The 20,483-nt window shown below is 40.4% G+C and overlaps 1 protein-coding gene across 2 annotated transcripts; it reads left to right on the forward strand.

Moving 5' to 3' along the window:
• Positions 1-1,623: 1,623 nt before the first annotated feature.
• On the forward strand, positions 1,624-8,684 carry LOC134629013 (actin, cytoplasmic 2-like). Of its 2 annotated transcripts, XM_063475894.1 has the most exons (6): positions 1,624-1,749; positions 1,839-2,078; positions 7,558-7,804; positions 7,898-8,089; positions 8,186-8,367; positions 8,541-8,684. In XM_063475894.1, exons 1-6 carry the CDS (start codon positions 1,627-1,629, stop codon positions 8,682-8,684), a joined length of 1,128 nt encoding a protein of 375 aa, XP_063331964.1. In that variant the 5' UTR covers positions 1,624-1,626. The 2 variants fall into 2 exon arrangements, with proteins under 2 accessions (XP_063331964.1, XP_063331963.1); XM_063475893.1 differs by lacking the exon at positions 7,898-8,089 and having other exon boundaries at positions 1,627-1,749.
• The last annotated feature ends 11,799 nt before the right edge of the window (positions 8,685-20,483 follow it).

The following is a 20,483-nucleotide window of genomic DNA, read 5'->3' on the forward strand; positions in this document are numbered from 1 at the left end:
GAATTTTACTATTAGAAGATTGGTAAATTCATTTTGTTGACACTGTTTTAGTGCATCTGATCTAAGAGGACATATAATTTTATATTGCCAGTTATTTTCATTTCTGTTAACAAAACAATCCTGTTTTTGTAAAATGCACTCAATTTGTTCCTTTTATTCACCTGTTGCCCTTTTAATACACACAAAATACATGTTTGTGTATGTGTATGGCCTTTGTCCTGTTAATAAAGTTAGCCCTGACAATTACTGTTCATGTCAGGGGGAGGAGCCAAGTTACCTAATTAGTGTTGTCCTCTTATTACACCATGTTGTCAGGTTCTTATATTTTGAGTTCTGGTGTGTTTTTCACAATTTTGAAGTGAGATTTGTGTTGTACAACTCAAATGGGATTTTTAAAGATGCACTTCATCTATCTAGCACAAGCGGAAAGGGGGGTCCGTTTAGTGTTGCAAAAATCTTGTTTGAAAAAATTGTCCTTCCAATTCACCTTTACCAGTATGTGTGTGTGTGTGTGTGTGTGTGTGTGTGTGTGTGTGTGTGTGTGTGTGTGTGTGTGTGTGTGTGTGTGTTGGGGAACTCTGCTGTCAGATGAACATCCAGATGAACACAATCAACTAATCAACTACCTGGCACTCAGCACCTATTCCCCCCTACCCTCTATTACACTTATAGGTAAGTTTAACTGTAAATAACTTTGATTATAGTATGAATTAAAATCGGATGCGTCATATCAGTATTTCCAGATTTTGACAAGAACAATAATTTAGAACAATAATAAACAATAATACAATAATTTTAACAGAACATACTGTAGAACTGAAAATGTAACTTATCTTGAACCAAGGTTTAGGTCATTTTGGTGGAGATCAGGACAATTTCTGTAAAATAAAATCTTTAGTGTTTTTATTTTTTATTTAAATTATCACCTTCAATCCAAATTCCTATCTGGCGTGGCCACTGTTAATCAGAGGATCATGTTACCTTTGTGCGAGGGGTTCTAGTGTTAACAAGCACTTAAACACTTATACCTAACAAAGTAGCTGGTGAGTGGATTTATGATGGTATGTAATAACTATGGTCATCGATGTTTTCAGTTTTGTAGTCTAACAAAGCAGTATGTGTGGAAAAGTTTTCTTCCTTACAGTTAGCATCTGCTTTGGCAAGGCCTGCAGTGCTGGCTGATGACTGCAGGTCCAACTAATTTTGTAGAAGGAACAAGAAAATTGTCATTTAAGGTCCATCTGCTAAAAATGAACAAAATTAGATTGTTGTTCATATAAATTTGTAGCTGATTTAACACGGATGAAAGCTCATTCACTAGCAGTTATGGTGAGCTCGGTGAAGGGAGTGGTCAGCTGTCGGTGTCATTTGAGGTTTAAGGACACACTGGATGGCTTCAAGGCCAGTCTAGAGCAGTCTCTCAGCTGAATTCACTTTTGCCTTATATAGCCATGGCCTTGGTTTCTCAGTTCTAGATTTGGACTGAACACTGCGCTACTGCGACATCCAGCATTCGTTCTCTATAACAACAAGACTTTTTATCCAGGCTATCTGCTAGATGTAACCCAGGTTACTGCTTAACATCAAGTCTAAAAATCTTCTATTACCTTTTTTTTCGTTCAGAAAATGGAAGACGAAATTGTTGCCGTTGTCATAGATAATGGGTCCGGTATGTGCAAAGCTGGCTTTGCAGGAGATGATGCTCCACTTGCTGTGTTCCCCTCCATTGTTGGACGCCCCAGGCATCAGGTATTCCATCACATATTCCTCAAGAGTACTTTTTAAACCTCAAATACCCTGTAAATTTTGTAACAATTGTTTTTTTCTTTGTTGCCCAGGGTGTAATGGTTGGTATGAGCCACAAAGACAGCTTTGTGGGTGACGAGGCACAGAGCAAAAGAGGAATCCTGACTCTCAAGTACCCCATTGAGCACGGTATTGTTACCAACTGGGATGACATGGAGATGCTCTGGCATCACATCTTTTACAATGAGCTGAGAGTTTCCCCTGAGGAGCACCCAGTCCTCCTCACAGAGGCCCCCCTGAACCCCAAGATAAACAGGGAAAGGATGGCACAGGTAATGAGGGCTGACACCAGTTTTCTCCTACTCCTTCAACCTACCTTAAACTAATTTTTTTTGCCTTTGCAGATGCTTTGGGTTTCTATCTTTGCATCAGGAATGATGAGCTGCAGCATGGGCGCTGCTGTTTTTAAATTAGACTCATCAGACTTTAGCTGAAGTAGAAAACAAATGTTTAACTACACTGGTGTCTGCGTGAAGCAACTTAATAAAAGTGCAAATTACTGCACTCAGACTTATACAGTCAGTATAGCAAAAGAGTCATTTTATTACAGTATTTATGCTGTTGTTTCTGTATGACTAAACACATATGGTACATTTCATCTCAGACATTTTCTACTCAACCATCTGCTATGATGAATTTTATGATTTCAGATTTTATGGTGCAAAAATCAGATTTATTTATATGATTGTTGTGAAAATTTATCTTCATATATCAACTACTTTTCAAGATGCACTACCCGTCAAAAGAACACGCCAAATTTTCCAGTTTTTTATTGAAAATTATGTAGTTTAATGTCAAATGAAAGCTACAAATAAGCAATTGCAGTTAAAAAATAAATCATGGAATCAATTTATATACCAAAATGTATTCTTAACTTTTGACTCATCAAAGTAGCCACCTTTAGCAGATATAACAGCTGAACATGTGGCATCCTTTCTACAATAGAAATCAAATACTGTTCAGAAAGTTCTTCCCATATCTGTTGCAAAAGTGCCCATAAATGTGTGGCACTTGTAGGTTGCTTTGCTTTCACTCTTCGGTCCAGTTTATCCCAAACCAGCTGAATAGGGTTTAAGTCTGGAGACTGTGCTGGAGACCATGTTTTCAAGCTTACCATCTTGTTCTTTTTTCCTGAGGGAGTTCTGGCATAGCTTGGACTTAAGCTTACTGTAGCTTACTTATGCTTACTGTAGGATGAACCCATGACCAACTAGGCGCATACCAGAGGGTATTGCATGGTGCTACAGAATGCTGTGGTAGCCATTTTGGTTCACGATGCCTCTTACTCTGTACAAGTCATTGACCCTGGATCCAGCTAAACAGCCCCAGAACATCACACTTCCTCCTCCATGTTTGACAGTTGATGCCACACACTGTGGAACCATCCTTTCACCTACTCAACGGTGTACAAAGATCCTGCGTGATGAACCAAAGATTTCAAATTTTGACTCATCAGTCAATAATACCTTCTTCCAGTCTTCAGTAGTCCAATGGTGGTGTTTCATGGCCCAGGCAAGCCTCTTTGTCTTATTCTGATGTCTTAGCAATGGCTTTCTTGCTGCAACTCATCCTATCAAACCTGCAGCTCAGTCAAAGTTGAAACTGAGACTTGCTTAATATGACCACTACTGAGCTGTGATTGAAGCTGTTGTCCTGTGAGCTGCCTATCATGCAAGCTGTGAACTCTCAGAAATGTATCCTCTCACTCAGTTTCGGCTTTGAGTCTGCCAGACCTCTTCCTGTCAGAAATTGCCAAAGTTTCTGAGTGCCTTTTGATGGTGAAGACTTTGCGGTCTACATGGCCGGGTTCTCCGAAAACCTAGAAGGCCGGAAGTGCGAGGCTGTGAAATGGGACTGTCTAGCCTTTAGATCTGTGTCACGGCTGTCCCGGTGGAGTTTCCTTGTTATCTAAAATATAACAGGTCATTGGAGTAAATTCTCTACCATCTCACACTTCTGTGTAATCAGTTTTCTGTTTGACATTTATTCAGCTGTGTGAAAACTATAACTTTAATCTCAGCAAAACCAATTTACCCAGGAACAAATAAAACACTGAAAAAAACCCCAAACAATAACAAATTATCTAAGTGACTTATATATCATGTATAATCTGAGTAGCGATAGACAGCGCAGGATCTGAAAACGATGTGCCAGGAGTCCAGTGTTCTTGCTGGCTCTAGTGAGCCTTGATCACCTGGTCAGCTATCGAGCTAAATCATCATAGTACTTTTATAAATATGTGATGTCTTGATAAACCGAGCCGATATTTGAAGTTGCCACACATACATTCTCACCTGGAAATATGTAAAAATTTTGTGACCCAGAAAGAGTGATATTTCAAACTCTTTAAATGGCCTGTATTTATATAGCACTTTTCTAGTCCCTAAGGACCCCAAAGCGCTTTACATATCCAGTCATTCACCCATTCACACACACATTCACACACTGGTGATGGCAAGCTACATTGTAGCCACAGCCACCCTGGGGCGCACTGACAGAGGCAAGGCTGCCGGACACTGGCACCACCGGGCCCTCTGACCACCACCAGTAGGCAACGGGTGAAGTGTCTTGCCCAAGGACACAATGACCGAAACTGTCCAAGCCGGGGCTCGAACCTGCAACCTTCCGATTACAAGGCGAACTCCCAACTCTTCGCCCCGCTTTAGCCGCGCTCCTCCACCATTGCCATGTTTAAAAAGTATTTTTTAGTATTATAAAAATATTACAAATAGTAATTTAATTAATAATGTATTGAAAAGAGTAATAAGAGTAATATTACAACTAAGTAGCTGTCGCCATTGTTGGAAACTGGAATTGACTGGGCTGCACTTTGAATTCTGGGCCATGAAGGATACACCTGACCCATCCTTTGAATTCGGGGAGATGAAGGACACATTTCTCAGCCGCATTTAGAGCAGTCTTCGAATTGGGACAGCCTTCATCGCTGTGACGTAATCGGCCTTTAAATGGGGCCTCTGAATGATGCAGCCCTTGAATTGAGACACAGCTTTTGACTTTCTTTTCAATTTCTCTGTAGGAAAGACCTGCATTTTTAAGTGTGTTGATGGTCTGTCTTTATTCCATTGTTAATTGTCTTTTTCTCATCATTTTTGTAGTAACACACTACTTTCTGCAGTACAGTACTGTTCAGCTGACGCTATCGAGGGTATGGTACCATAGTGTGTTCCAACACCATTTTTTGTTTTGTTTTGTTTTGTTTTGTTTTGTTTGTAAGTAATCCGGAAAAGTTGGAACACCTGTAAGAATTAGTAGCACCAGCTTTCAAGGCTTGATCAACCTCCATTGCTGCAAACTGTCATGGTTGGTGCTGTGTGGCAGGCAGGATGTAGGACCCAAACGCAGGACACTCAGATGGAGGAATAAACTCAAAGCGACAGCCTTTATTGCTGGGAAACATTAAACACACACATTAAACATCAAATACAAAACTAAACTAGAAACTGGAAAAAAGAAACTTCAACTAGAAACCAAAACCAAAACCTTGAATATGAAAACTAGGACCAAACTGGACTCAAGAAACTAAGAAACATGAACTAGGGAAACGTCCCAGGAACTTAAAGTAAATCAGAAGCATGAGAGAAACACAGCAGTGAGAATGTACAACAAGAACAAGGAAAACAAAGAGCTTAAATACAAGAGGCAGAAACGGGGGAATAGGTAACAGGAGGGAACACAGCTCAGCCTAATCAGACATAACAAGACCAAGGGGACGCAAAACTGAATACATTAACAGAGGACACAGACTGTCAAAGTAAAAGAGGAAACATGAGACAATTCACAAAGACACAGACTAGACAGTAAGATGTGAAAACATGACAGCCCTGGAAACTGAGGAAACATGAAGCACAGAGACAAAAAGTAACCAGACGTGGAACACAGAGGAGGTACAGAAAACTGAAACTAGAAGCTAGAAAAAAAGCAGCAAATTTAAGATGAACAGAAAACCATCAAGAGAACTCAAAACCATGAATAACAATAATCAAGGAATATAAATTAAACACAAACACAAAACACTAGGTCTCTGACCCAGTACAGTGAAACAAAAAGCTTTAAATTGTTAACCCATTTTGTGTTCCCTCAAAAAGGCCTTTTTGGGTCATTCTGAAATGTACATTATTATTCAGTTTTGGATAACCTTAGCTTCTTTTTTCTTTTTTTTACCTCTGGCAGTTCAATACTTAAATTTGTACCATTTCAAGCTATTCAATTCAATTCAAATCAATTCAGTTCAATTCAATAAACCTATTGATCCCAAAGGTTGGCCCCGAAGGAAATTGGGTTAAGGCTGTCAGCCTTATGCCAGCGCCATCTTACACTTCCAACCATGCATACATTACACAAACATCACATGGGGAAGACAGGTCAGAGAGGTATAACAATGGAAAATGCACAACATGAGGAAAGACGAGGAGAAAAAAGAACTCCCCCCAGATTGAGCTCCAACAGGGAGATCAGTTTGGGAACAGAAAAAAACACCTCAACACATAGCACATGAATCATCACATCTCACAACACAAAAGACATAAGCTTCGAAGGCATTTGGAGTGTGTGCGTGTGCGTGTGCGTGTGCGTGTGTGTGTGTGTGTGTGTGTGTGTGTGTGTGTGTGTGTGTGTGTGTGTGTGTGTGTGTGTTCCGTGTTCAGCCGAGAGAAAGTGTCCCTTTACCTGGATAGGCAAAGTCAACAATCTTCGGTCAAAGCAGGTGGCCTTGAAGGAGGGGGAAGAGAGTCACAACAACAGTCTTGTTATCTAAGGGAGAATTTAGATAACAAGTCAGCTTTTGCCATGAGCATCCAGCTGTATCCAGCTATATGTCTCTATATTGGCCAGCACAAAGACTCACATTTAAGCACACATAAATAAAAAACTTCAAATTCCAAAAGACAGCGAGTGATGATTTTTCAGTGATCCATCCTTCCATTTTCTTACACTTATCCAGGGGCAGCAGTCTAACAAGGTTATTTTTTCAGTTGTAACTAAAAACATTATAAAAAAGTATGGTAAGGTTGACGGATCATTTTAAAGTATATATTTATATATATATATATATATATATATATATATATATATATATATATATATATATATATATATATATATATATATATATATATATATATATATATATATATATCTTAAAATTATTAGATATGTGAAGCTAAAATTTCAGAACAATTATTATGAATTATTATATGTTGCACACTTGGATTAAAAGGAATTGAAACCAGTGTAGCTTTGTGAGTCCGCCTTTATCTTCTGCACATATATAGACATGGTTCATGGTTACACGTTTGCATATAGTCTCACACAGCTCTTGTTAGGCACACTGCATTATGGTGAGTGGCCTAGCATATTTACGCCTGCTAGAGCTACTCATTTCACGAGATACTGCCTCTTGTGGTGTAACGGAGGAATAACTATCCTTCCAGCCCTATGTCTCATTGGAGACTGGGGCACAAATAAAGAAAATAACATGTTTGAACAATCAGAACATTTTAACCAAACATTGTAAATAAAAGATTCGGGGGGGGGGGTCTTGTTTTTGTCAGTAATGCCTTTCTTACCCTTACATATAAACGTTAACATTTTCCGCCATACAATATATGCAAATTGGAGATAGTTGAGGACAATACTTGTTTGATTTGAGACAGAATGACCAATATGAGCTTATTTCAGATTACTCTGACTCTTAGTTTCACTTATCATCTCTTTTCTCCTGCTCTCCTGCAGGCCATGTTTGAGACCTTCAACACTCCTGCCATGTATGTGGCCATCCAGGCAGTGCTGTCCCTGTACGCCTCTGGTCGTACCACTGGTATTGTCACGGACTCTGGTGACGGTGTGACCCACACTGTGCCCATCTATGAAGGCTACGCTCTGCCCCATGCCATCCTCAGATTGGACCTGGCTGGCAGGGACCTCACAGACTACCTTGGTAAAATCCTCACTGAGAGGGGCCACAGCTTCACTACCACAGGTGAGCACATGGACACAGTCAAGAGAAGATGTGTAAAACTAGGAAAAAATTTAAAAATCACAATAAAAAGTTGGGGGTTTTCTTGTCTCACAGCTGAGCGTGAGATTGTGCGTGACATTAAGGAGAATCTGTGCTATGTTGCCCTGGACTTTGAGAGAGAGATTGAAAGAGCTGCCTGCTCTTCGTCATTGGATAAGAAGTATGAGCTGCCTGATGGGCAGGTCATCACTATTGGGAATGAGAGGTTCCGTTGCCCAGAGGCTCTCTTCCAGCCCTCATTCCTTGGTAAGCAGCATCAGCTTTAAGACAGATTTCTGTGATTTGTAAAAAGTTGTCCTTAGCAAGGCTAACCTTAACCCCAAACTTTGCAACTCTCCACAGGTATGGAGGCTTGTGGTATCCATGAAACTACGTTTAACAGCATCATGAAGTGTGACGTGGACATCCGTAAGGACCTGTACGCCAACACTGTGCTGTCTGGAGGTACCACCATGTACCCAAGCATTGCTGACCGCATGCAGAAGGAGATCACGTTCCTGGCACCCAAAAACCTAAAGATCAAGGTAAAGTTACTGCTTCTTATGTACTCTTTCATACTCACTCTTTTTTTTAAAGGTGCTTCACTTTCACACAAACAAGGTAATTAACACTGTGCTGAATTTGTATGTCTGGCAGAATGTAAGTGCACTTCCTAAAAGTCTTCATTGCTGAACCCTCTTCATCTCTGCCCTTGCAGATTATTGCTCCCCCAGAGAGAAAGTACTCTGTATGGATTGGAGGCTCCATCCTGGCTTCTCTGTCCACCTTCCAGGACATGTGGATCAGCAAGCAGGAGTACGATGAGTCCGGCGCCAGCATTGTCCACAGAAAGTGCTTCTAGATAGACTGCCCTCAACCTACCAAAGCACACACTGCTACAAACCCCGTAGTGACTGGCTCTGCATGCATGTCTACACCACCAGAATGATGTATGCCGAGCCTACACCTCTTCCATTTTTAATTCATCACTCTGGGTATGGCACCATGCCCCCTGATGGGGAGAAATTCTTCCACCTGAATTTATTTCCAAAATTAAGCCCACTGATATTGGAAATGTTTGTGTGATAACACTCAGTACATTAGTAAATCTATAAATCAAGCAAAATTCTATTACTTCTTTTGTTCTGCCTAATTTGCATAACTTCTGTTTTTTGCTTCACTATTACTTCATTATTACACATATGGTTTCACACTAATGCTCTTATTAACTATGAGTGTTTTTCCCAGTGAAATCTGTAAAATCTACATCTTACAGATTGAACAATTTTATCATATAGTGAAATGCAGAGATTGGGTTAAGCTTCGTGAAGATGTATTTGACAAATTTTGGGGTGTGAAACACAACACTGAACACTGATTGAAAGTTAACAAGAAAGCAAAGTATGCACTGGAAGAGGTAATCAATCTTGAGACAAAATGCCATGGTTGCTCATTTGAATTGTCCAGCATCAACTTAGACATAAATTGAAGAAAGTTTATGCAGCACATCCATATCCATCCAGCTAACAAAGACACACAAACTCTGAAATCAGCAACCAATCACATTCCAGATGTGTGTTCACAAAGCACAATGAGTGATGTAGACTTCAGATAAATTCTCTGCTTATTGAATGAAAAATTTGTTATTCCCTCGCACTATTTTTCTTGAGCGGCACAGCCTGCCCTGTGTGGAAAACACCAGGGCGGAGTAGAGAGGGATCTCCTCTGAGTACTTTACTAGTTTTATTCATAGCCATCTGCTACAATGAATGGAGGGGAAGGCTTTATCTTATTTTTCTGCAAATATTGATTTATAAAGATGAATTAATAGCACAATGTAAAGGTAAAAGCCGTGCCCTAATGACTTAATTTTGTTTTATTTTTTAGTACTTTTTTTATCAGCAGACTTTTCTTTCTCTTAGAGATGCACTGTATTTAGGTGATTAATGAGGGTTTCTTTTATTTTAATGCAAATATTTAATGCAAATATTTGTAAATGATGATCATTTTGTCTTTTGTCGGTGTCTGTTTACATTTCTGTAATAAAAACATCTTTGTCAAAAAAATCAGTGAATAACTGTGGTAAATAATCGTGATCTCAGTATTGGACAAAATATTCATGATTGACATTTTGGTAATCATGTGCAAGCATCAGTGGTAGGAAATAAGTGCTCAGCATGTAGAAATATAGGTGACCAGCTAAATAAAGCTCGCTTTTCGTTCAAACACAACTCTACTCTCCGCATCTGGGTTGTGAAATCAACACAATCGGCGCACCCACGCATTACACTATAGATAAATCTATAATTGCTATTGTGGGTGGCTGTAGCTCAGGTGGTAGAGCAGGTCACCTACTAACCAGAAGATTGGTGATTCTATATGTCTTTAAAAAAATGTAATATCTGCCTTAAGCATTTATACTAATTAAGCTATGCAGAATACAGATAAACCATTTATCCATCCTTTTTATACTGCTCATCTGGAGCTGGGCTTCAGCAGCCTAAGAAGAGAAATTCATGCCTCCTACTTCTCAGCCACTTCCTCCAGCTTATCACTGAGACATTCCCAAGCAGATCTGTAACCTCTCCAGTGAGTCCCGGGTCTACCCTGGGGCCACGTCCCAGCCTCACACCAGGTTTTTTTTTTTCAGGTGATGTTTTTTGTATTAAATGTTCCAAAAGGCATCGTCAGCATTGGGATTATTAGCAGAAATTAGACGTGGCAGGCTCTTATTGGCTCAAGCTTCTTGTGTCAGACAGTCTCCAGTCTTCAGATTGATTAGTTGTAAAGAAGAAAAAATAAATAAGCCATGGTATAGATGTTTTAAAGGCAGAAACTATCCATACAGGCCCAAAACCTTTTGTGCCATGTAAATGTATGTGAAAGCATATAAATATGCTTTAAAATACTGTTGAGTTGGACAGTTTCACCTGTTTGTCCGTTGGGATTGTCTGGCCTCAGGTGGCCACTATGGGAATTGAAGGAAGCCGTTTGGGCCAGATTGAAGTCTTTGTTTGACACCTGGATCATGGAGACAGGTAACCCATTTGCCACCATTTGATGTTTTAACAACAGAAATGTTACCCTTATAATTATTGTTGAAATGAACTATGCAGTTGTCTGAGTGAAGTAACAAGTGCAGTAGGCAGTGTGCTGTATGTGTGTGGTTTTTTTCTCTTTTAAACAGATGATCTGATAAACCTCACTTGTTGTTGTCACTTTTTACTAGGAAAGAAGAGCATGTTAAAGACTTCAGCTCGAATCAGTTAAACATATGTGTCATGTATTGATATTTGACTATGTCTTAAGGGGATGACCTTTGAACCGGAGGTGGTTGTCCGAGTGCGGCCCCGTTAGGTGGCTAGTTGTCAGATGGACAGTGTTTAATAAAGCAAGGAAAAGACCGTGCTTCATGTCCTGATTTAATTCAGAGTGCTCTGCCTAATTTAAGTAATAAGGTGGGCACACAACAATGGCGACGAGGATGACATAAACAAGGATTTGTTTTTGTGAGAAGTAGACCCAGCGGCGGCGCGGTGTTAGTGAAAACTTGTGGGCTAACATGGAAAAGTCAGGTATTCAACCGTTCGCCTGCTACACTGATCCAGCTACGCTCGGACCGAGATGGACGCGGTGGTTAACATCCTTCGAGTTGTTTGCTGATGGGAAAGGTCTTATTTTAACGGATAATGCTACAGACGCGATCAGACAGCGGAGACGCGCTCTTCTCCTGCACTTGGCCGGACAGGACGTGCAGGACGTCTTCTCCACTCTACCACAGACGGGAGAAGCGACGGATTACACCGCTGCGGTGACTGAGCTCAACACTTATTTTGTTCCTCAAGTGAATGCAGCATACGCACGCCAAACTTTCCACAAATTGTCCCAAACACCAGGTGAAACTGTGCAACAATTTTGTACACGTTTGAGGCGAGCTGCAAAAGACTGTGACTTTCAAGGTGACAATGATAACCAGATAAGGGACGCTATCCTGAGTAAATGCACTTCTGAATATGTACGGAGAAAGCTGCTTGAGGAGGGTCCAGGCTTAACCCTAACTCGCACGTTGGAGGTGGCTTCACACTGTGAACGCGTGGAGGAGCAGATGGCGGCGATGAGCGTTGCCGGGGAAAGGTAGTGAAGGAGAGGACACGGTCAGCCGGATTTTTACAGCAAAGAAAGAGAAGAACAACAGACCAAAAGGAAAAATGAAAGATGATAATAAAACAGACAGACAGTGTTACAGGTGTGGTTATACTGACCACATGGGCAAAGATCCCAAATGCCCAGCACGAGGACAAACATGTCACAAGTGTAATGGTAAGGACCACTTTTCAAAAATGTGTCGTACAAAAAGACAAAAGAAACAAAATGTGAATGCTGTTGAACAAGATGATTATGCATTTACTGTAAATGATGATAATATACCTGAGAAACTTACCTTTTCTGTTGGGGGAATAGAGTTGAAAATGTTAGTTGACTCTGGAGCTACAAGTAATGTGATGGGAGAAAACATATGGGAAAAGCTAAAAGCTAAAAAGATAAAATGTCACTCATATGTACCCAAAGAGCAGAGGAATTTATATGCATATTCCTCAGCACAGGCACTCACGGTTAAAGGTGCATTCAGATGTGAAATCAAGATTGGTGACAGGGCTGGAGACGCTGAATTTATTGTGATTAGAGGTAATGGTGAACCACTCCTGGGGAAAAAGACTGCTATAAAGTTAGGAGTGTTGAAAATAGGTGAAAACGTGGCGGCTGTCACAGATTTAAAGCACACTCTTAAAGAAAAGTATCCAAAAGTGTTCAAAGGAGTAGGAAAGCTAAACACCAAACAGATCAGCCTGTACATTGATCCAAATGTGAAACCAGTAGCACAGCCACTGAGGCGCATACCTTATCATTTGAGGGATGCAGTGGAGAAAAAGATCAATGAACTAATCGACATGGACATTATAGAACGTGTAGAAGGACCTACACCTTGGGTAAATCCTGTAGTGGTGCTCCCAAAGAAATGTGACAAAGATATCAGAATGTGCTTAGACATGAGAAAAGCAAATGAGGCAATAATCAGGGAAAGATACCCCATACCCACTGTGGATGAAATCTTGCAAGGACTAAACGGCTCTGCGATCTTCACCAAACTCGATCTCAAGTGGGGATACCATCAGCTAGAGCTTACCCCGGAGTCAAGAGAGATAACTACATTTGCAGTGCACAACGGAGTGTACCGATACAAAAGGCTAATATTTGGAGTCTCATCAGCTAGTGAGCAATATCAGCATGAGATCGCCAATGCACTAGCTGGCATTGAAGGAGTTGAGAACATTTCAGATGATGTAATCATACATGCACCAGACCAGGAAACCCATGATAAGCGCCTGCATGCTGTGATGAAGAGACTCTCTGACTGTGGCCTGACACTAAACGCAGAGAAGTGTCAGTTCAACATGGACAGACTTGTGTTCATGGGAATACTGCTGACGCAGAAAGGCATTGGCCCAACTGAAGAAAGAGTGAGAGCTGTGGTGGAAGCCCGGGAACCGAAGAATGCTACTGAGGTGAGAAGCTTTCTTGGCCTGGTAGGTTTCAGTAGCAGGTTCATACCACAGTTTGCTACACTCTCTGAACCGCTTAGACGTTTAACTCGAAAAGAAACTATGTTTACATTCGGGCCAGAACAAAAGCATGCATTTGAAAGACTAAAGACTGAGTTAGCCAGAGCAGGTACCCTAGCATATTTTGACAAAGAAGCCCCAACCAGAGTCATAGCAGATGCAAGCCCTGTAGGCTTAGGCGCAGTGCTAATACAAATACAGAACGGAGAAGAGGTACCAGTGTGCTACGTGAGTCGGAGTTTAACAGACTGTGAGCGAAGATATTCTCAAACAGAAAGAGAAGCCCTAGCACTGCTATGGGCATGTGAGAGACTACATCCATATGTGTATGGCAGGAAGTTTGACCTCATCACAGACCACAAGCCATTAGAGGTCATATACAGCCAGAGATCTAAACCTTGTGCACGCATAGAAAGATGGGTTCTCAGACTGCAACCATATGACTTTAAAGTAGTGCACATTGCGGGAAAACAAAACATTGCGGATTCACTGTCAAGACTGCTCTCTGACACCACGTCAAAAGAGATACACAAGCATGAATCGGAAGAATATGTGAGATTTGTCGCAGTTAATGCTACTCCAAAAGCACTCACAACAAGAGAGGTTGAAGAAGCCTCTGCTACAGACTCAGAATTAACAGAAGTGCGAAAAGCTATTGAAAATGGACACTTTGAAAAATGCAAAGCATATGCACCCATTGCAAATGAACTGTGTGCCATCGGCTACATAGTTTTGCGGGGAACTCGCATTGTATTGCCAGAAAACCTCAGAGCTCAAGCACTGTCACTAGCTCATGAAGGTCATTTAGGAATTGTTGGAACCAAACAACGTCTCAGAACAAAAGTTTGGTGGCCAGGGATGGACAAAGCTGCAGAAAAATTTTGTAAAGCTTGTCACGGGTGTCAAATAGTAGCCAGACCAGATCCACCTGAACCACTGAGAAACACACTTTTACCGGATGGACCATGGCGAGATGTGGCGGTAGACTTACTGGGACCGTTACCTTCGAACCACTCAATACTTGTACTGGTAGATTACTACAGCCGGTACTATGAGTATGATGTAATGTCATCTACAACTGCTGAAAAAGTCATTGACTCTATGGACTGTATATTTAGCAGACATGGGCTACCAGTTACCATCAAATCTGATAACGGCCCACAGTTCAAATCTGAGTTGTCCAGAGAATATTGTGAAACTAATGGAATCAAACATATAAGAACTACACCAAAATGGGCTCAAGCAAATGGAGAAGTGGAACGTCAAAATGCATCATTAATGAAAAGAATCAGGATCGCACAAGCCGAAGGACTTGACTGGAAGCGAGAGCTGAGAAAATATGTAACAGTGTATCGCAGCATTGAACATCCAACCACGGGCAAAAGTCCAGCAGAACTCCTGTTCAACCGCAAAATGAGAGGAAAGTTACCAAACATCAGTGAGGCAAAAACAACGGAGTTGGATGTGCGTGACAGAGACGCTGAACAGAAAGGAACATCAAAGATTTCTGCTGATGAACGACGGGGAGCTGAGTATTCAAAAGTTGACACGGGAGACACAGTGCTGGTTCAACAAGACAAAGCGGACAAGTTTACAACACCATTTAATGCAACACCACACAAAGTTGTAAGCAGAACTGGAAACCAAGTCATTATTGAATCACCAACAGGAGCTCGCTATCATCGGAACACGACACATGTGAAGAAATACGAGACAAATGAGACCAGAGAAAGACACTACGAACAAAACACTATACCTGAAAGGGAGGAAGGTGAAACACCCACAAAGACTGACACCTTCACTCCAACACCACAAGAGGGCTCCCAGGGGCCAGAGAGATCAAGTAGATCACAGAGGGCTAAAAAGATACCTGAGAGGTTTCGTGATTTTGTGGTGAAATAAACTATAATATGTTAAGTTGCAGAGGTAACTAAAATTGGTTAAGTTTCAAGTTTCAAGTTCATATGTGTATGTTGACATGTATATATTGGGAAAAAAAGGGTACGTGTGGTGAGACAGTTAGAAAATATAAGTGTTAGAAAGTAAGACAAGAAAGAATGTTCAATGTTGGAAAGAAAAAAAAAAGACATCAAAGTTATTAACACTGAAGTTTGAATCTAAGGAAAAGGGGGATGTCATGTATTGATATTTGACTATGTCTTAAGGGGATGACCTTTGAACCGGAGGTGGTTGTCCGAGTGCGGCCCCGTTAGGTGGCTAGTTGTCAGATGGACAGTGTTTAATAAAGCAAGGAAAAGACCGTGCTTCATGTCCTGATTTAATTCAGAGTGCTCTGCCTAATTTAAGTAATAAGGTGGGCACACAACAATATGGTGTTGTTAAAGCTTATAAAGCTACCAAGAAGTCCCTTGAAATCTTTGCAAAATAAAACACTTGGCTATGGTAGGACTGGGATCATAGAAGAGGGGGACATACTTTTTGGCTGTCACAGTCTGATAAAATGAGTAAGACTGAAGTGCGACAGAGAGTGGTTACACAGAGGAGATGGCTTTTGGTACACTATAATTCCAACCACAAACCTCCAGAAGATAACGAAGGTGCGCAAAACAGTTACGTAACAAAACAGTTATATAACTAAAACTAAAATTGTTTACCAATTTCTATTTTATTAAGGGAAGATCGGAATTATTTATCTAGCAGACAATCATTTGCATTGAACTACATACATAAAAGATATTTTACTGATTTTGCTTGAAATGGATATTAAAATGTATTCACTTTACTTTCAAAACGATACAATAGTGGGGGGTTTTCTAGTTTATGCAACGAATATAGATCAGTAATGAGCAGCACACCGACGCTTTGGCGGAGGAGTCGCGCATTCCTTTGCAGAACACAACAAAGTTGCGGTTCCTCGTGAGCGCGCTTTACGGGACTGGGATACAATTATCGTCAGAGGTACTGCTTTGGAATAATATCTATTAGAACTACACCTAACAGAGCCACACCTCTGCCGCTATATTTACAGAATACAGTCAGAACATTTCCTGCAAAAGATAACTTATACAGCTGAATATATTTTATATTAAAAGGTTATATGGAGACAAAACATTAAACTGTGGAGCATTCCATTCAGGCATTTCAGTTTGCCAGAATTGTTTTCATTACAGAGCAGAGCCTGCATTTTAACCACGTGGACCGAGAAATATGAACATGTCTCACATGTGTCACTGATCATGCTGTTTATGTAAAAAGAAAGAAAGAAAGAAAGAAAGAAAGAAAGAAAGAAAGAAAGAAAGAAAGAAAGAAAGAAAGAAAGAAAAAGAAAAGAAAACATTTTTTTAAGAAGGAAGAAATTATGTCTGTGAAGGCTCTCAGTCATAGGTCATCGTAGTCTAAGGAGTCTTCAAGCTAAGGTCTTCAAGCAACTCAAAGAAGTCCAGACGCTTTTCTTTCCAAGCTCCTTAGACAAGGAAGAAATTAGTCACATGGGTTACTCTGTCACGGTGATAGAACGAATAGAAGTGTTTAGGTGGTTCAGTAGTATTTTGTAAGTATGTTTCGTTTTCTAAATACAGAATACAGATCGTGTTCAAAATAAGACACCGGATTCAAAATAGATGATACAGTGTGTGTGTGTGTGTGTGTGTGTGTGTGTGTGTGTGTGTGTGTGTGTGTGTATGTGTGTACGGGTTCGTACTATCCTGGTGGGGACCAAAATCTGACTTTTACTATCCTGGTGGGGACTTTCTGCACCGTGGGGACCAAAATCCAGGTCCCCTCGGGGTTGAAAGCAATTTTCACACTCAAAATGCGGTTTTACTGTCAGGGTTACAATTAGGTTATGGTTAGGTTTAGGGTAAGGGTTAGGGTTAGGCATTCATTTTTAATGGTTAGGGTTAGGGTAAGGGGCTAGGGAAAGCATTATGTCAATGGGATGTCCCCACGAGGATAGCAAACCAGACATGTGTGTGTGTGTGTGTGTGTTTGTGTGTTAAAGCTGAATAATTACAAATACAAAAATAAAATTCCAGTTTCCAGTGGACTAAGCAGATTAAAATGAGTCATTTCTCCCCTCTTGTTTTTTGAGTTAAATATCATGGTCAGCACTGACAGCTGATCCTAGTTCCTGATCTGCTGCATTAAAATTAAGTCTATGTTCTTTATTTTCCCTTGCGATGTTGGTGCTAGAGCTCGTTTGATAACGAACGTGCCTAACTCAAGCTGAACAGCTCATCTGACACTCAGGTGCAAATCTAATGATAACATGCATGCTGGAATAGGGCCTGCTATTCTGTGTCATGAAGTCTATGTTTTGGTGTTTTGTAACTCCCCGTTTTATTTTGATAGTATCTTGTCTCATGTGCGCTATATTTCGTTTTCCTTCCACTGTCTTGTCTTACCTTATTGGTTTCATCTGTGTCTCCTGGCATTGGTGTTTTCCTGATTGCCATGTGTGTATTTTGGCTGTAGCCTCTGTCTCTGCTCAGTTCTTTGTGGCGTTTGTCCGCACTTGTTGCACCTTGCGAATTTTTTGTTTGTTTGTTTTTTTGCGGTTTAAATTTACTTTTGTTACCGGCTGTCCTTTGGATTATCTGCTCTCCTAAATAAAGGTTCGTTTTTTGCTTATTTTTCTCTGTTTCGCTATTTTACTGTTTGTTTTTTTTAGTCTGTTTTGGGGCCACGCAGGGGCGGATCTAGAAGGGTGGCGTGGGGTGGCAAGTGCCACCCTAAAATGATCCCTTGCCACCCCAAGTGCCACCCCAGTTTTGCATATGACAGTGTTGTTTATTAAAATAAGATAGCATTAACAGTTTGAGCGTCGTTACAGTCAACAGTGAATATAAATGCTAAAACTGAATATATTGGATAGTGTCCCCCCCTCCACCATTAACAAATGGTTCATCCCATAGCAGGACCGGCTTTTTTCTTGGTTTCAGTAGCAAGCATGCTTATGATTGTGCCAGAGCACATTTTGAACAACACCATGGGAATTTCGGATTTTGCACAGGTGGTTGGATGTTACACTCTGTAAATGGAAGGAAGGTGAGTGTTATTAACCCTCCGTGGTCCACGAACACGCTGCACCTCCAAATCACATGACTGATGTAAGCTGACATAGCAACAAGCTGCAGCCACGCTGAGTTTCTATTTCAGCCCACACTGAAAGTTCGGACTTCAAAGTTTTTAAATTTTAATTATAGGCCAGTAACTCCAGAGTTATGATAATATATATAAGCCACGCTTTTTACTAATTACTGTCGTCACGTTTTTGTGTGTGTGTGTTTTAAGCGTTTTCTAAGGACAGCGCGAAAACAGGAAAAGAAAGGAAAAAAAGCCACCTCTTTCCTATCGGTGGAAAAATGCACCATGTCGACCAATTAAAAAAAAAGTCAACATGTGGGATTTGGTTCTTTAGGAAGAGGGGAGAGTTTTGGGAGTGACGGTAACGGCAGCGAGACAGAGCGAGCGAGTGAGAGAGAGAGAGATTTTAGATGTGGGAGATTTGTGACGTTTAGTGTGGAGTGTATACTTAGTGTATTGTGTTGTCTTGTGTAGCTGTTCTGTTGTGTAGTCTTTTTGTTTTGTGTGTTAGTGAGGGCACTAATGAATGTCACAGAGGCACATTTGCAATGTAAACACTGTCACTAAGTAGAAAACCAGCGGAGTGATACACCACCTGTTGTCAGGCCTGCAGGTTTCTCCCTGTGCTGTTCTCATCTGTCTTTTGGTGGACAAACTTTTTTTTTTACTGGCACACATCATTTGTGGGACATCTTATTGCGAAACCTGATTGTTCTCTCACTTTAGTTTTAGTAATATTTTTAAATGGTTGTAAAAAATGAAAAAAAAGCCTGGCAGGTGTATTGGCTGCATTTTTAGATAAATAGTTGTATATGTTTACAAAATGTACAATTTATATTTGCATTTCAAGTTATAAAAATTTACTCAACATGTCTGTGGTTTTCTTTACAGTAAAAAATACTACTAGGAGTTTAAGTTCTTTGTGTGATTTCAGATCAGTAATACTAATGCAGTATGTCAGTGAAAAAAACAACTAAATTCAGTTGAGCTGAAAAGAATGATACCAAACAAGGCAAGGGGAAAAAAATAAAATGAAACAATCTGAGGGTGAAATACCAATGTAAACTCAAAAGGAGTCAAAAATGGCCAGTTGTATTTCAGACCTCAGTGGGTTAATCCAACAAATCATGAAAAATTAGGTTTAAACTTTTGTTCATGACAGTGCAGATTTCTGACATTTTGTGTAATTTAAGCTGTAACAATGTGATTGTTTTCTAACAAAAAACAGTGTGAAACTTAAGTTAGACTTGTGTTTGTAAATGAACCGCTCCATGTTGTGTAGCTTTCTGGATTTTATACTTATTGGGCTACATATTTATTTATTATACAGGCTATACAGTACATAACATCAAAACTCACTTGTTTTATGTAACTAAAGTGTGTAATTATGTGGGCTACAGACAATAATTAAGTTATAGACTATAGTTATATGAAAAACGTGTATACTTACTGCATTTGAATCATTTTAACCATATGTAACCACCTGCATATGTGTTTGGGGGGGAAAAAAAGGCTTTGATTTTGCCACCCCATTTGATTTCTTTGTCACCCTCATGCCACCCTAAGAAAATTTCTCTAGATCCGCCCCTGGGGCCACGTTCTTCCACAACACAATAGACTTGCAAGGTTCTTGTGCATGCTCTCAGCATATAGCTCTGCACACCTGTACACAGATCTAAAGACGGGTTGTGTAGTTGTGGTGAGTTTGTTGCAGCTGTTTGAAATCTCTTGTGTCCCAGGAGCAGAGACGGTACATAATTTTGTTTCACGCTCTAAGGTTTCACTGAACCCGATACAATAATGCCAGTTCAACATACAGGATAGTTTTCCAGTATGTGGATTCGCTTTCCCTGACATTGGAAATTGGGATGAGCAGTTACACGAAGCTGGTTATCAGTTCGCCAAATTAACCCAGGGTGTCTCCTGCGCGTTCACATGAAATGGTGTTGTTGGCAGTATCTGACCAATCTGAAATGGCCTTTTCACAGATCATA

This window comes from Pelmatolapia mariae, linkage group LG6 (genome assembly GCF_036321145.2).
Source record: "Pelmatolapia mariae isolate MD_Pm_ZW linkage group LG6, Pm_UMD_F_2, whole genome shotgun sequence".
NCBI classification, from domain to species: domain Eukaryota; kingdom Metazoa; phylum Chordata; class Actinopteri; order Cichliformes; family Cichlidae; genus Pelmatolapia; species Pelmatolapia mariae.

Coding starts and splice junctions, on each gene's coding strand:
- LOC134629013 (XM_063475894.1), top strand. CDS start 1,627: ATGGAAGACGAAATTGTTGCCGTTGTCATAGATAATGGGTCCGGTATG. Junction 8,090..8,185: donor CTTCCAGCCCTCATTCCTTG/GTAAGCAGCATC, acceptor AACTCTCCACAG/GTATGGAGGCTTGTGGTATC. Junction 8,368..8,540: donor CCAAAAACCTAAAGATCAAG/GTAAAGTTACTG, acceptor CTGCCCTTGCAG/ATTATTGCTCCCCCAGAGAG.